The sequence below is a fragment of the Gobio gobio genome (genome assembly GCF_949357685.1).
Source record: "Gobio gobio genome assembly, chromosome: 17".
In the NCBI taxonomy this organism is placed as follows: Eukaryota; Metazoa; Chordata; class Actinopteri; order Cypriniformes; family Gobionidae; genus Gobio; species Gobio gobio.
This window is the reverse complement of record NC_137110.1, coordinates 35,421,835-35,439,131: the sequence shown is the minus strand read 5'-3', so window position 1 is coordinate 35,439,131 and position 17,297 is coordinate 35,421,835. Positions and strand designations below refer to the sequence as shown.

The window sequence follows — 17,297 nt, the reverse complement described above, 5'->3', positions numbered from 1 at the left end:
AGATACAATTTTTATCATTATTGGCCATTATTAAAAAATGGTAAATGCAGTAGGCCAGAAATGTGTCACTGTTTGGTAATGCAAAACATAATAAATAAATACATTTGTTGGAGTTATGTTGGTGTGATTTGGGTTAGGGCTTTTGTTTCAATGTTGTGTAGGCAATCAGCACTGTGATTGACATGACCAATAAAATGTTAAGAAACGGCAGAACTATTTAAAAACAAATTGTTTGATGTGCATGAAATGTATTATATGACCCCTGTACATTTAGTGACACTAGACAGTCGGATGAAATGTGTGTGTATACAAAAATGTAAATTTGTAAGACTGGTGAATTTCACATGTTGTACATGTACCATACTTGAAGTTCTGTTGTTGACGTCATGTGTGGTGTCTGTGGCTCAGCTGTGTGTGTGTAGTGCCCTGCTGCGGAGCCCGTTTAAGCTTTTCACAGCTTTAATTGTTAATGGGCTAAACAGAGGCAACTACAGACAGGGGTCAAACGACAAGCCTAAAACTTGTCACACCATGTCACTGCAGTTTATCAGCACACACATACACATGGTGTCTGACAGCTGTCAGTCCAATAGTGACTTCCCACTTCCCCCTGTGGCTTTGCAGACATGAGAGATTTCATAAATATAGCGAGGTATGAAATTGTATACCGACAGTATGACAACAGAAAGGTGACAGACGGATAAACATCATGGTCCAAACATTTCTCTTCTGCTAGTGACTCGCCGTCGACGGATGAGCCTTTGGTAATGTGCTTCTCCTGAGTGGCCATTACTTTGATAAACAGTTAAAGCAGCATTAGAGCTTGACACAAGGATCAATGAAAGGTGGAGTGGGTGTATGTGTGCGTTTACAACTATAGGATGAAAAATCACTGTTTAAGGTTCTGTTCTCTGTTCTAAAGAAAAACCTTTAAGACGACGACATGCATACAAGCCCCCCCCCCCCCCCCCCCCCCCAAAAACCAACAGTTTGAGGGGGCAGCACATGTCCAACACTTACCCGTGCTGATTCCTGAGTTGGCGATGACTGTGGCATCACTCCATTGGTCAGCACTGGATACAGAATATGAGCGTTGATGCATTCCGTCTGGCCGACTGTTAAATGACACCAGACTGATGCCACTTGCCATCTGAGACGTAGAAGAACTACTGGTCACAGAGCCTGTGAGAGACATGCAGGATAATTAATACACCATTATTATAATACACCCAATGCACCAACTTATAGAGTTGCCATCGCCCTGTTTCCAAATTTGACTGAAAGTTGTCTGTAATGCCATTTAGTTTTTGTTTGTGTTATAGTGCACTTTAGAGCATAGTTCAATATTTTTTTGTACAATATGTAGGTACCATATTGGTTATCAGCCGATGTTAGAATTTTTTATTTAAATTTAGCTAATTATCGGTCACCATTGGATATTTAATTGTGTATGATAATTTCCCAAAATTCTACATTTAAATTATCTTTGCCATCATTTAGTCAATCGGAAAAAAAAGAATAATTCAAGATGGATTCATAATTATAATTTTTTTTTATTCTGTTATCAATGTTTATATGTGAATAAAAGCCTAAATTAAATGTTAGTCATATAAAGTGACTGCTTAAATAGTTTGAACTACTTTTACAAGGTCTTCATTTGTGTTCTGAAGATAGATGAAAGTTTTGGTTTGTGATGACGTGAGGGCGAATAAATGATGACAAAATTTGCATTTTTGGTGAATTAACCCATTATTAAATGAATTAAATGTAATATTTAGCAAATCTATTTTTAAACTGTACATTATATTGTGATGCTTACATTCACTTAAAATTTCAGTTTTTAGAGTTTTAATAATTTAGACAAACAGCATGCTATTTAAATACTACCCACAACAAGAGAATAAAGATTATCTTACTGAAATTGACCAGAATTGTACTATAGAGGCAGGCATCCCTAATTAGCCGCTGCCGTCATAATAGTTTTTGTTAACGACAATAATAATAAGCATAACTAACACACATGCACCAAACTTCTTTATGCGTTCTCGTCAACGAGCATAAATAGCGAATTCAGATTACTTAATGGTTAATTATCAGCACCGTGAGTCATCATTAAACTGTGGGAGAGGTTTGTCTGACTCACGTGATAATTAAAGTGGACATCATAGAAAGTCATATCTAATCGCACTAATAAGATTACAGCACAACTGAGCACAAACAAATGTGAGAAAGATATTATATGACGTGCAAATACTGACTCAAACACAATCAACAATAAGGCTGCTGGGCTTACGAACAGACGAAATCCAGCACCGACAATTGAACAGTTTGTCCAACAGCAGCGAACAAAATTGAAATAATGCTGATGTGATGATACCGCTTGTCATTTACCGTAGCTACAGTCTGTGCACACAAAACACTTGATGTAGTTAAAGAAAGGGTTCAGTAAATATTTCTTTTTCTGGTTTTTAATATGTTGTTGGAAAAAGGTGTACCCACGGGCCTCCACTGGCCCGTTGCAAACTCGACTGAATGAAATGTCATGACTCAATTTAATCTCCATTGTAGCGGATAAATCAGACGGCAGCACCTTTGGGTAAATGGCAAAAGCTGAGTACTTCAGGAGAGGCCTTGATAAACTACATTTTTACATCCGTGGCCATCTGGAAGAAAATAAACACTATGTATGTATGAGGGCAGAGCAGTGTTTACGCACACACACAGTGCAAGAACAGCAGTGTGTGAAGATGTGTTATAATGGATTCGGTGGATAATTGGAGCTTTCACAAAAAGAGATGTTAAGACCAAAGGAATAAGAGGTGCATGCGATCACACCGCTGACCCAGCCCTACAGTCAAATACTCGACTTACAAAAGCTTTCACTGCCTTACCACTGTGAAATATCTTTCTTTTCTCCTCTACCGCACCCTCCCTCCTTCCCTCATTCTCTCTCTCTCTCCCTCTCATTAGTGTTCATTTCGGACTTGCCTGACTGGAGAACGAGCGCTGATTGCATTAATATTCATGACAATAATTAGTACATGTATTATGGGTCACTGAATATTCATGCTATTAGTTTGGTCCTCCTGGTGCTGTGTGTGTGTGTGTATGTGCCTGAGAACGGTCTTTAACACTCCTTGGGGGGCTTAAGGATTGTTGATCCAATGAGTGTGTGTACGAATAACTAAACAATAACTTAATTGTTTAATTCTCTACTAATGAAGACTGCGCACTTCTGAGGCCCATTATATTGACATTAAGAAACATTAATACATTTGTTTAATATAAGGAAATGTATTATATTATTTTTAATATATAGGGTCGCTTCTCGGGGAATAAGCAAAGAAACAACCTGTGTCCAGTATACATTTTATTATATTAAATAAATATATAAACAAATATTATATATATAAACAAATCAAGCATGATCATGTTATCTGGATGGATGGCCAGTATATTTTATTATATTAAATAAGACAAAATACATTTTAAATATATAAACACTGTTTATTTAAGTTTAAGTTATGTTGTAATATTTTCTTCTGTTATTTTGATGTTTTCATTATTATTTTATGTTCATATATTCCAAGATTCGGCAATATTTTATTATTTACATTCATGCCAATAAAACAACACACACACACACACACACACACACACACACACACACACACACACACACACACACACACACACACACACACACACACACACACACACACACACACACACACACACACACACACACACACACACACACACACACACACACACACACACACACACACACACACACACACACACACACACACACACACACACACACACACACACACACACACACACACACACACACACACACACACACACACACACACACACAGTATGATCACATTACCTGGTGCCTGTCCAAGTTGCAGGTTGCTCATGTCCTTGGTCATCCCATTGGTTTTGGGACTGGGGGCCGCACATGTGGAGATGGCCCTGGGGGGCCTCTTCCCAGGAACCTTCACTGTAGTCCGAAGCAGGTCGATCTCCTTCCCATGAACATTCTGCATATAATCCTATAGTAAAAATGACAAAAAGATTACTACAACAGCAGTGGACACTTTGGATGAAAAGTGTCTAGTAAATTTATTTTGTCAGCACACAGTTAATTCTGCCCACCCTCTGGAGGCGAAGAAATCAATATTAACATATTTGAAATTCATGGTGAAGAAATGCACTTTTGTATGCAGAAAATCAGCTAATGCCTTTTAGAGCACATGTAAAATCTTCCTCCAAGCCTCTTTTTCCTTATCCGCAGATCACAGCATGCCATCGCAGCATGTGTTTGGATTCTAACTGCGTTGTCTGGATTTGCGCGTGGCTTTGCTTGCGTTGATGATGAAAGTTACTCAATGCTAATAGGGATGCAATTACCAGCCGCAAGCTGTTGGCCCGCCACTCCTGAAGGGCTCTCCTGTGGCTTGTTAAACCGTGTTGAGAGCTCTTGGCTTTGAATTGCCCTTTTGTTGGCCTCTAGTGAGGGATGGACATGTTATGCTCTTGCCGTAAATTGCTCGGTACAGCACACATACACAGAGACTCTTCAGGTCTTTGTGTTATTTGATTGGCACTCAGCTGATGTATGACAGTTCCGGGTGGTACACGCTCCCTCTCAAAGCCTAGCCCCTGCTCATTAAGGCGAAAGACTCCACGTAGCTGCTCTATTGAAGAACATACGTTATTGTGTTTCATGTAGGACATACACTCCGGGGACTGGTCCATATGTAACTCTTGATTTAAAATAAAGGACGGGCAAACCACTTGAGGGATTTAGCTGAGGGATTTGGAGTGCTCAAATGTGAACAGTTGATGCAAAGATCATCATCTGGCTACTTCAGGGGCAGATGTGCATTAAAAATGTATGCTCTGCATAGACGAATCTATCAATCCATACTGCGCTTAAGCCCAATCACGTAATGTTTAACAAAACAGTGCAAGTTTAATCAACACACAATAGATAGTGTGCTAAAAAAGATTACAAAGTTGTGGTTATAATGGATGTGAACATGGATGAGTTATTTGGGATATTTTTCCCCTCACTAATTAGGTTGCATCTATTGCCATCCACTTAATCAGCTGCATTAATGTGATTTCTTTTTCACATAGTTGAGCAATTAAGAGCCCTGATTGAGTTTCATCCTATTAGCCTCCGCAAACACTCTAATTGATGCCAGTGTAGCAGACACCTGCTGATGAGAGGAACCTGTTCACAGTCAAAAGAAGGAGTGGGACCGCATATGACGACGCACACTACCTTTAATTCACCCAGATGAGGGTGTTAATTAGGGAATTAATGTATGCAAGTTTAAAAAAATTTGTTCATTGAATTTTTGACAAACGATTTTCTTTCTTTTTTTGTTTGTTTAAAAATGTCACACACATTTGCCAAAAGTATTGGGACACCCCTCCAAATCATTGAATTCAGGTGTTCCAATCACTTTCATGGCCACAGGTGTATAAAAACAAGCACCTAGACTTGCAGACTGCTTCTACACACATTTGTGAATGAATGGGTCGCACAGGAGCTTAGTGAATTCAAGCATGGTACCGTGATAGGTTGTGTACCGATATAGTCCATTCGTGAAATTTCCTCACTACTAAATATTCCACGGTCAACTGTTAGTGGTATTTTAACAAAGTGGAAGCAATTGGGAACAACAGCAACTCAGCCACAAAGTGGTATGCCACGTAAAATCACAGAGTGGGGTCAGCGCATGCTTATCATGTGGGAAGATTAAAAATAGTTTCACTTTTGTTCCAAAGATGAACGAAAGTGTTCACATTTTTTTGCGCTTTCATAATATGAGAAAGAACAGACACTGTGCTCTTGTGATTTGCTAAAAATATTAATAGATCTGACATGTTATTTTGTATTTTTGTCCAGATACATCTTTTTGCTCTCGAAATGATGGAAAGCATCGCGAATTACCAGTGGAAGTTTTAAAAAATTCAATAAAAAATATTTTAAAGACATTTGTGTTTACTTTTATACAATAAATAGTTTTGATACTGTGTCAGGTTGCCACTTGGATCATTCCAATGTTAAATCTGGGTCCTGAATCAGAATTGTTTAGCTGCTCAAGGATAATTATTCTATAATATGCGAAAGCTCACAAAAGTGAGTCTATCTTGGTTCATTTAAATTGCAGACAAGAACTGACCTCAGACTATATGCTATCCATGTCTTCATCCTTCCATTCTATGCAGTTTCTTTCATTTGCATCTGTGATTTGTAGAATCACTCTGGGATTTATTAGTGCTAACAATAATGTCTGATTGGAGTCCAAAAAACCCAGAGAGCAAAACAACCAATAAAAGATGGCCATTTCCATTGGTGTGTGGGCAAACAGGTCGTCAAAGCTGGTGATTATGACAAGCCATTACAGCGTTATATTACACATCAACAGCATCAGCCGTGTGCAAACAGATGAGCCAGTAATTAAGGACAAGACCGTTTCGTCAGACACCATGCTTACTGAGGCGGACACGATAATCCGTTAAACGTCAGTGAAAAGGACATTAAAAAAACAGGATGTTACAGTGATGGGCGAACAGAGAGCAATATTAACAGGGCAGGACCAATAGGATAAGGAGAAAGGCAGATACAATACACGTGTGTGTGTGTGTGTGTGTGTGTGTGTGTGTGTGTGTGTGTGTGTGTGTGTGTGTGTGTGTGTGTGTGTGTGTGTGTGTTGGCACTTACATGCAGACTGGGATGATACGTGAGGACTCCGTTGTCACAAAGCGTGACATATTTCTTCTTCCACTCTTTGTTCAGCGACTTGCCGCTTCTTTTCAGCAACATGCCCTGACAGACAAAAAACAAAACAGAGATCCACAGTTTAACCTTCATTGCTGAATATAAACACGTGTTGCATTTATTAATTTCTTTCATACCATATAACATGTTTGTCCTGAAAAATAGAGTTGCTTTAAAGTGAGAGAGAGGGCTAAAACTGTCTATGGTTCATAAAAAATCTCCCACTGACAAAAAAAAAAAAAAAAACTATTATATTGTACTCAAGTGTACAGACAGAGTTTATTTGCTCACTTTGAGGAGAGCAAAAAAAAAAACTGCACCATGAGCTACATTCCCCTTGGAGTGTTAGCGAGCACATTAGCACTATGACATGAGCACTAACCTTCCTCTCCTACGCACATCAGTGGCGGCTGACTGCCCATTTAAGGGTCCAGCCGCCCACACCTCATTTCAGCCAAATTCATTAGGCAAGAAGGGAATAAAACTGTCCGTTGATTAGCAATTACGCTGCTGCGGCGGCGTGTCACTTCGCTGGACTTGTTAAACATTAACGCGCAGACAGGACGGATAATAATAGATTTCTTGCACTGGCTGCCACGGAGCGTGCAACACCAGAGCCGACACGTTTCTGTCACTCTCTGCTTATTTCACTTCTTCTTGTTTTTCTTTCAGTCACTCCACAGTCTGAATTTTCATAAAAAAATTTCACAATCCCTAACAGTCACACACCGTTAAACTAGCCTAATTATGTGGTAATTGGTATCCAAACAGTCTGAAGAAAAAAAAAAAAAAGAGATGAAATTCTCTGAGAGGACTGACAGTATAAAGTATATTTGACACATTTCTGAAGCTGAAAACCTAGAAATAATAAACTTATACTTAAAAAGTATTTTGATTAAGTGCATCATTTGATATTTAATTTTTTCTTTTTGGAATTTTCAGTGTGAACACACTACTTTTATTATTTATACTAAAAAACAGCACAAAATAGTGCATAAGTATGCAAATTGGAATGCACCTTAAACGTTTTATTAAAAAAATAGCATCAGCAATGGCAAGAGTGTAACATTTGGTTCTGATGGCACCTTGTTTACACTTGACATTGCATCTGTCCCTCAGAGCCCCTTTAATTCAAGAGTGTGAAATTTCCTAAAAATATATTTAAATTTAAGGCATTATAATACTATTTAAGCATTCATAGACATTCTGATGTGGTAAAGCCGCAGTGCATTTATTGTTTTTATTTTAAATTTTATGTTGTGGAACCCTTGGGTGACACGTATACATTTGTTGTGAGATCATCTGGATTTTAGGTAATGAGGCCTGTGTCTTTTCTGAGATCAGTCGGGCCCTGGGTGATGGAGCTATACATGTGGGAGGATGTTCCCTTAGGTCAGTCCACATGTCTGTACACCCTAAACCCAGTGTTGAAGACAAGAGAAGAGCGCTTCCTGGGAAAAATAACAACAGGCTCTCCTGCTGAGTGGTAAACACACGTTGACGAGTTTTAACAAGGGTGCAGCCGCTAGCGGCCCATCTGTCACATAGAGTGAATATCCATTACTTCATTAACTAAGACTGAGGTGTGTGTGTGAGTGAGAGAGAGAGAGAGAGAGAGAGAGAGAGAGAGAGAGAGAGAGAGAGAGAGAGAGAGAGAGAGAGAGAGAGAGAGAGAGAGAGAGAAGAGAGAGAGGCTCAAGAAAAAAAAAAGAGCAAGAACGAATGAGGGGAAAAGAGTGAGAGAGAAAAAAGGAATGGACAGATTGAGAGAGAGAGAGAGAGAGAGAGAGAGAGAGAGAGAGAGAGAGAGAGAGAGAGAGAGAGAGAGAGAGAGAGAGAGAGAGAGAGGAACAAGATGATCTTTTAATGACGGTGTAAGTGTGTGGTCTCTCCAGGCATGTTGTGTTGAGCAGGTAGCTGTTACGTCTTCGGCCTGGTTTGGATCTAGGTATATTAATTTTGCACATCCATCGGGAAGGTGACAAGCGATCATTCAGCAGGAGAGGCTAATTGAACACCACGTCGCTTCTCTGATGGGAGTAATCGTTCATTATTTAAGGCTCGGGCCGGTGACACCCTGCTTGCCTCTATTTTACCCTCCCCTGGTTGACAACCTGCAAGGTCTTGTATTGTTGCAAAACAGAGGCCAAAAAAATAAATCTAACGCAGACATTTCCTATTCACTACAAGCCGGGAACTGCAACAACTGTCTACTCAAATTCGCTGTTGAAATACAATAAAATAATGATATCATTTTCAATAAACACGGTGCATGTATTTATCAAAATGCTTTTGTAAAATAAAAATAATAATAATAGGTAACACTTTACTTTAAGGTGACAGTTACATGTTACATGTACTTACAATAGTAATAGTAAATTATCCTAAAAGTAACTTAACCTTACCTAATCCCTAACTCTAACCGTAACACTATAGTAAGTACATGTAGTTAATTAATATTACTCAGTACTTATTTGAGGAAGTACAATATAACTACGTCACCTTAAAATAAAGTGTAACCTAATACTAATTAAATCCAAGATTTTGTTTCATAACAAGAGTAACAAAATACAGCTTTTTGCGATTGTTTGGATGGTAACCGCACTGCAAATAATGTGCAGAGAAGTTCACACACATCAACTGAAAACAGCATAGACTAAAAGATCTTTTTACATTAAACTGAAGATCGAAAAATAAGAAAGTGATATTATCAACTCAGCCGTAGTGTCCACATTTCAGCCCGCCAAAACAGAAAATGAATTTTCAGCGACAAAATGTTGGTGCATGACTAGTTTTAGCACATTACTAGCATTATTATGTATGCATGGATGGATGGATGTGTCTTGTAGTGTCATCTAAACACTCCATCAATGAAAGTCATTTTTAGGAGTTTTGATCGACTGGTTACGAAAACCCCGATCAGTTGGTGGCCATAGATCTTCAAAAGAAGCTTAAATAGTAAATCAGTAAGTTGTTGTCTTTGTCAAGCCAATATAAGTAAGAAAGAGAAAAGACAGAAAATTTATATTCTCATTTTTTTTCCTGGAAGGAAAACAACCGGAACAGGGTGAGCGCCCATTACAAATAAACTTCACGAACAAACAAAAGCCTTTAATCTTTGCACTCTTCCATTAAAAGAAGCCGATGCGCTCTTATCAGTGTGTTATCCTCTTCTTTCAGCTCTTCTCATTTCTCCCATTCTTTCATAACAAAAGGAGAGGTTAACCGGGAGATGAATGCGGACTGTGGCATGGGTGTGGACAGAGTCAGTATGGTGGACAGGATCCGTCTCCTATGAGTCCGCTCCGGACAGCCGCTTAACAAAGGGTTGGGTGTTTGCCCACACTGGCCTTATTGTTCTTGGGCGCTCCAGAGAGAAGGCCGCTAAATTAAGTGTGTCATCCCAACACTGGCTTGCCTCCGGCCCTGTCACTGTGACTGAATGTGTACGCGTGTGTGTGCGAGGGAAGTGGGGCCACGTGAGTGACACGGCGTGAAAGCTGGAGGTCTTATATCGCTACGGCCATCTGATCTGGCCGGTGCAGGCAGTGAGAGGACACACCCCCCCAAAAGACATTTATCATTTAACGACAGGCAGCTCTGGCGCACATTCTCTCACGCTGACAAACACACCTGAATCAGGCTAGAAATGGGAATACTCCGTTAAATACACATTAGTGTAGAATTATCCATGTTCTCTTGCACAGTGCTTCCCAAACAGGTTACATTCTACTTTGTTAACGCTATAAAACAGAAATTATGACTTTAAAATATAATTATTTCATACTAAAAAAGTCATGTGGTGCAACTGACATGCAGGGATTAAGTGGACCCCTGAAGACCTTTGTAATTGCGTGTCAAGGTCAACAAGCTTCTTAAAATATCCAAATAAGACATATGACAAAATTTTGATTGCACTGTAAAACATGATATGCACTGTAAACAAATATATGATCAAAAAGTTGACAACATATGTTTTTACATTGCTTGAAAGGGACAGTTCACCCAAAAATGAAAATTAGCCCATAATTTACTCACCCTCAAGTCATCCTAGGTGTATGACATTCTTCTTTCAGACGAATAAAATCAGAGGTATATTACAAAAGTCCAGGCTAATCCAAGCATTAGAACTGGATTAATAGTTGCTCCATTTTTGAAGTCCATTAAAAAGTGCATCTGCCCATCAAATAACTTGCTCCACGCGGCTCTGGGGTGTTAATAAAGGCCTTATGAAGCAGATCGATGCGTTTGTGTAAGAAAAATATCCATATTAAAAACTTTATCAAGTAAACTTTCGGCCGACCGCCTTCCCTGTTCAATTTATTTATCGAAAGACTAACGCGACCAGGTCCGCTCGTCATGACGTCACGTACGCATCTTGAGTTCCACGGAAGGCGGTCGGCCGACAGTTTACTTGATGTAATATAACTCCGATTTTATTCGTCTGAAAGAAGAATGTCATATACACTTAGGAAGACTTGAGGGTGAGTAAATTATGGGCTAATTTTTATTTTTGGGTGAACTATCCCTTTAACTCATCAAAATAAATTAAAGTTATACAAGATTCAACAATGTTTTTTTAAGTCAGTTTAAATGGAATGTCTAATGCTATTTCATGCATTCTCTATTTACACTGTTAAGATTTCTCATGCTAAAGTGGCCAAAGTTAAAAAAAAACAAGTTGGACGTATGACAGAGTATTTCTGTACCAAATACACTCCTTCAGGGTTTGTATAAGTTTCCAGGACCAGTTCGACGCTGGATTTACAGATCGTTTGAAACTGAAAGATGGAGCGGTCACTGCATTAAATGTCTCTGTTTTGTTGGCAATCGGCACGTAAGTGCACATAATGTAAACAACATGAACGTATAGTGAGTCAAAAGTTATCCAGGGATAATGTGATGATGTTTGTGTGTGTGTGTGCTCGTGATTCTTTAGCTCCGCCCACTGCACGCCTCCAGGAGCTTGACTATTTTCGGAAAGAAGCGGTACAGCGTATCTGTCTATTATAAATATGATAAAACTAAAGACTCTTCGGAGACATGAAGGATGCAATACTACTCTATAGGTACTCAAGATTAACATGAGATTGGCAGAAACTGTGCTTTATGTCCTCTTTAATGTAATTTAAGTTGAATTTACTTAAATATACAAGTTGATTGTACTTAAAAAAAATTACTGTTACAATTCCCGAAAACAAAAACGTTTAAGAATCAATAACTTGTGATATTTATAAAATAAATAAATAAATAAATACTTTAGACCTTGATTAGGAAATTATTAAGATGTGTACATTCATTCATGATATGACAAAATATCATTATATTATATATTATTACTTTTTACCATTTACAACAGGTGACATCTTGAAACATTTGTTGATAAAAAAGGTTTTTCAAATTCATATGAAACCAACATGAATACAAAAGATTATACTTCTAAGAACCAGATTTTTTTCTAGGTTGGTGTTAAAGCAAGTTACTTGAGAATTAAAGATGTACTAAGACAATATAAACTAAAATTCTTAAGTGGAATTATAAGAAATATAGGTCTATAGACAACACATTGAGTAAGAAAAAATATTCTGACACTGGGGGACACATGCTGATTATAGTTTCAATCGAGTTTCTTGTCTGATAATAAAAATAAAGGACATCTTGGAAAGAGTATTTTTTATCAATGTCTTCATAACTACACTCCTGTCCAAGATAAATACTCAGAGTCCAAGTTTGATGAAAAGACAGTAAAGTCGGTAATGTGAGGTTCATTGTAGCTCTCAGCTTTGAACAATAACACGTCAAGGTCATCAAGGAGCTTAATGAGTGGTTTAAACACTCCCCTGAAAGCTTAAACCAATCGAAGCCAATGGATACTGGCAACAAGAGATTAGCCAAATCTAAACTGAGAGCACAGATTGATGTTTATGTATTTGGTTAAATTATTTTCAAGCTAAAATTATACAGGGAAAAGGAAAAAAAATCTAATTTGCGGGAGGTTAGTGTGCATGACAAAAATGCCATCTTGGCCAAAATGGCTCGGAGCAGCGACAACCTTTCCCTGGGAAATGATATTTTTCCAATCCCACAGAAGGCGGATCATGTCACACTCGTTAAAGGCTTGATAGCAGGTCTTTAATATTCACCGTCTTAATTAGGGCTGCAGTTAATTTCATTAAATTCTTTCGGTGCTAAATGAAGCAGATTATGAGACATCTTTTATTGCGAAGCGTGAAATTACAGCCTGCCCGCTGCCAATGGCAGGGCCAAGCTAATGAATTACAGGGTAAATAACACCCGAATTAACCATCCAATTTAACTCCTTACAAAGCACCCCTGCTCTGAGGGGGCAGAACTTCGTCAAACGTGCACAGCTCAGTGCTCATCTACGCACCAGAACATGCAATTACAACCATGATACTAATTTCCCTTTATGATGAGGAGAGACGTTTCAGTGCCATTGTATTTCTTAAACGGAAATTTTAAAAGAGCAATGCACTGTAAAACGTAACGTGTGAGAAGTTTCACTCTGCACCACCAAACATGGAAAAAGGTCAAAATGTTGTTTAATCTTGAGCATTGAGAACAAATCGGCTAGGATGACAAGCATATATTTAATAAATCAGGCACTGTGGGAAAACAACTGTGAAGGAAATCAATTAAACAACAATACTAGCAAACTTATACACTGAAAACTATGGATGTTCTTCAGAACTGATTATTCATATATATTATGACATGCTATATTGCTACTATATTGCCAAAAGTATTGAGACATCCATTTGTGAAATTTCCTCACTACTAAATATCCCACGGTCAACTGTTAGTGGTAATATAACAAAGTGGAGGCAATTGGGAACAACAGCAACTCAGCCATGAAGTGGTAGGCCACGTAAAATCACAGAGCGGGGTCAGCGCATGCTGAGGCACACAGTGCGCAGAAGTCACCAATTTTCTGCAGAGTCAATAGCTACAGACCTTCAATCTTCGTGTGGCCTTCAGATTAGCTCAAGAACAGTGCGTAGAGAGCTTCATGAAATGGGTTTCCATGGCCGAGCAGCTGCATCCAAGCCTTACATCACCAGGTGCAATGCAAAGCGTCGGATGTAGTAGTGTAAAGCACGCCGCCACTGGACTCTAGAGCAGTGGGGATTCTCTTCTCTGTCTGGCAATCCGATGGACGAGTCTGGGTGTGGCGGTTGCCAGGAGAACGGTACTTGCCTGACTGCATTGTTCCAAGTATAAAGTTTGGTGGAGGGGGATTATGGTGTAGGGTTGTTTTTCAGGGGTTGGGCTTGTCCCCTTAGTTCCAGTGAAAGGAACTCTTAATATCAAGACATTTTGGAAAATTTCATGCTCACAACTTTGTGGTAACAGTTTGGGGATGGCCCCTTCCTGTTCCAACATGACTGCGCACCAGTGCACAAAGCAAGGTCCATAAAGACATGGATGAGCTAGTTTGGTGTGGAGGAACTTGACTGGCCTTCACAGAGTCCTGAACTCAACCCGATAGAACACCTTTGGGATGAATTAGAGCGGAGACTGTGAGCCAGGCCTTCTCGTCGAACATCAGTGCCTGACCTCACAAATGCGCTTCTAGAAGAATGGTCAAAAATTCCCATAAACACACTCCTAAACCTGATGGAAAGCCTTCCCAGAAGAGTTGTAGCTATTATAGATAAAAAAGGGTGGGCCAACTCCATATTAATCCCTACAAGGATTAAATGAGAATGGGATGTCATTAAAGTTCATGTAAAGGCAGTATATATATACACACACACACACACAAAAATAATTGAACTAAATTATTTAAAATATGAAACACAAAGCAGTGTAGTCCGATTCTTCCGTATGAGTCAGTATTTAGTGAATCAAATTTGTTTCCTGAACAAATGACTCCAGTTCTTTTTTACCCTTAATATTTGTTGCACCTAAAGTTTGTTAGACTTAAATCAGTATACTTGTGTGTAGTTAAAAATACACATTATGATTTGTCAGCAGTATTTTATACAAATAAATAACTTAATGAATTATGTTAACACTTTATTGTTCAAAAACTGTTTAAACAATTTTTGCAAGAACTTGATCTGAATCATCAATTGTTTTCCAAATATGTTTTTCATCACAAGAATCATCATACAGAACTGGAATCATTCAAATGAATAAGAAACAAAATGTTTAAATTGTTTACAATTCCCAACCCAATGCAATAAAATGTAATACCTCAAACCAATAGATACATTGACATGGGGATGAGGAAGACATAAGTCTTACTGCATCAATCTAGAGCCCCACTTATGAAAATTAATTTGTATTAAAGCTGGTGTCAAAATGCCTTTCCGAACAGTTAACAAAGATGTGTGCGTGCACGGTAATCGTCTAATTAAGAACGTGGAACAGATGTCGACAGACTCCGGGCTGCACAGGGTCAGTAAACAAAGCTGGCGATCATTAGAGTAACATTAGTTTCTGAACAAAGCCATAAACAACTCTATCAAACAAAACTATTTTTTACAGACAATCGAAAGACCTCGCCAAGTTTCCACGGAGCTTCAGCATAATCGCTGTTCAGCGTGACCTCTGACACATTTAAATGAGCCATTTAAAAATAAGAAAGAAAAAAAAACACTAAATGCCATTAAAAATGACCACCAGTCAAAACAAACACCATAATATAGTCATAATATATCATAGATGTCATGACACGCGGGATCTCTGAGGTGATTGGACAAACAGTCGCATTAATAACAAGGCAGAGGGTCAAAGGAGGCTGTGATTGGCAGATGCGAGAGCTGTCATGGCAAATTCAGGTGACACATCTGACCTCACCACACCCACTCTGAGGGCTCAGAGAGGCCAGTTTGAAGCCCTCCACAGGGATACGGCAGTGAAAACGCTCCTCTTTAGCCATCTAATTGCTGGAGAGTGCGAGCCCACCCCAGCCTCATTACTGTCCACCAAGCCGTCTGCGTGTTTTAATGAGGAGCATGTTCTAATGAAGGCGTTTCACAAAGGTTTTATTGTAGCTGAGAGCCATGTTGAGAGCGTAACCTTCAGCTCAGGAGTCAGGACAATAACCTTCATAATGAGATCACAGCGAACGGCAAATAAACTGCGACAAGGTCTAAGAGAGTATAAAACTACCTTAAGCATGTGCACATACACAGTAAAAAAAAACAACACCAGTTTTGTGTAATTCTGTAATTAAGATTAAGAATGAACAATGTGTCAACATAACACTCACAGATATCAACCAAGCCTTTTTGTTCCTCTTCTCTAAAATAAAATAAAAGTTCTTTATTTGCATCTATGGTTCTATGAAGAACCTTCAATATCCATGGAACCTTTCCAAAGCACAAAAGGTTCTTTATAGTGGAAAAAAAGGTTCTTCAGATTATTAAAATGTTCTTCACACTAACATAAATTGTACTTTTACAGTAGGGGTGTCCAAACCTGCTCCTGTAGAGCCACTGTCCTGCAGAGTTTAGCTTCAACTTGCCTCAACACACCTGCCTGGAAGTTTCTAGTATGCATATTAAGACCATGAATAGCTGGTTCAGGTGTGTTTAATTGGGGCTGGAGCTACAGTAAACTCTGCGGGACAGTGGGTGCAGGACTGGACACTCATCTCCAGGAGCAGGCATGGACACCCCTGTTTTATGGCAAGATAGGATACTTTTTTTTTGTTGTTGAAAAAGATAGGACAAAAAAAAAACCTAATAGATATAATTATACTTCCCCAATTGATTCATTACATTAAAGGGGTCATATGATGCTATTTAAAATGTGTATTGTTTTGTTTATTGGGTGCAACAGAATATGTTAACACGTTTTAATGCTCAAAAACATTCTTTTTCATAAACTGTACATTGCAGAACCTCTATTCCCAGTCTGTCTGAAACAAGCTAATTTGATTGGTTAGCAGGCCCAGTGTGTTGAGAGTGGCCAAACACCTCAAGCGTGTGTCGGAAACGAAAGCCCCATACCATAATCATGAGCTTCAGATTCCAAGTCTTTAAAGGGGTCATAGAATGACATTTTTGTACAAGTTAATATGATTCTTTAGTGTCTAAATGAAAAGTTTGTAATATACTTTAATTAAAAATTCTCATTAGTATTGTAAGAAAACACTCATTTTACCTGGTCAAAACCAGCTCAGTTTTCAGCAAGTCATTTCAGTGTATGTGACTTTAAATGATAATGAGCTTTGCTCACCCCGCCCCCTCTGCTCTGTGGGGCGTTCGGTTCGACCCGACACAACACCACAACACACGTGGAGTGTTGCCTTGACAACATTTAAGGGTATATTTACGAGAAATAATGGCAACGGGAGTCTCTGAGGACACATCTGAGCAACCTTATCATTTTGAACCGGAGTCGGACCAGGAACAGATGACGAACCCATCGAAGTTCGAACAGGACGTTTCTGAATGGTTGGTTAACGTCATGTCACTTTGATCTATCTTTGTACTGGCAGAGTAGTGTAGTTGCT

At 38.9% G+C, this 17,297-nt stretch overlaps 1 protein-coding gene across 7 annotated transcripts in view; it reads right to left on the bottom strand.

Annotated features, from left to right (window-relative positions):
• Positions 1 to 17,297, bottom strand: part of agap1 (ArfGAP with GTPase domain, ankyrin repeat and PH domain 1) — a 234,948-nt gene that overhangs the window by 48,989 nt on the left and 168,662 nt on the right. For all 7 annotated transcript variants that reach the window (XM_079841021.1, XM_079841022.1, XM_079841020.1 and 4 more), the window contains 3 exons: positions 6,752 to 6,856; positions 3,899 to 4,064; positions 1,021 to 1,182 (listed from right to left, as the gene is read on the bottom strand). In XM_079841021.1, coding sequence (XP_079697147.1) covers positions 1,021 to 1,182; positions 3,899 to 4,064; positions 6,752 to 6,856 — 433 coding nt within the window. The remainder of the gene's footprint in view (positions 1 to 1,020; positions 1,183 to 3,898; positions 4,065 to 6,751; positions 6,857 to 17,297) is intronic.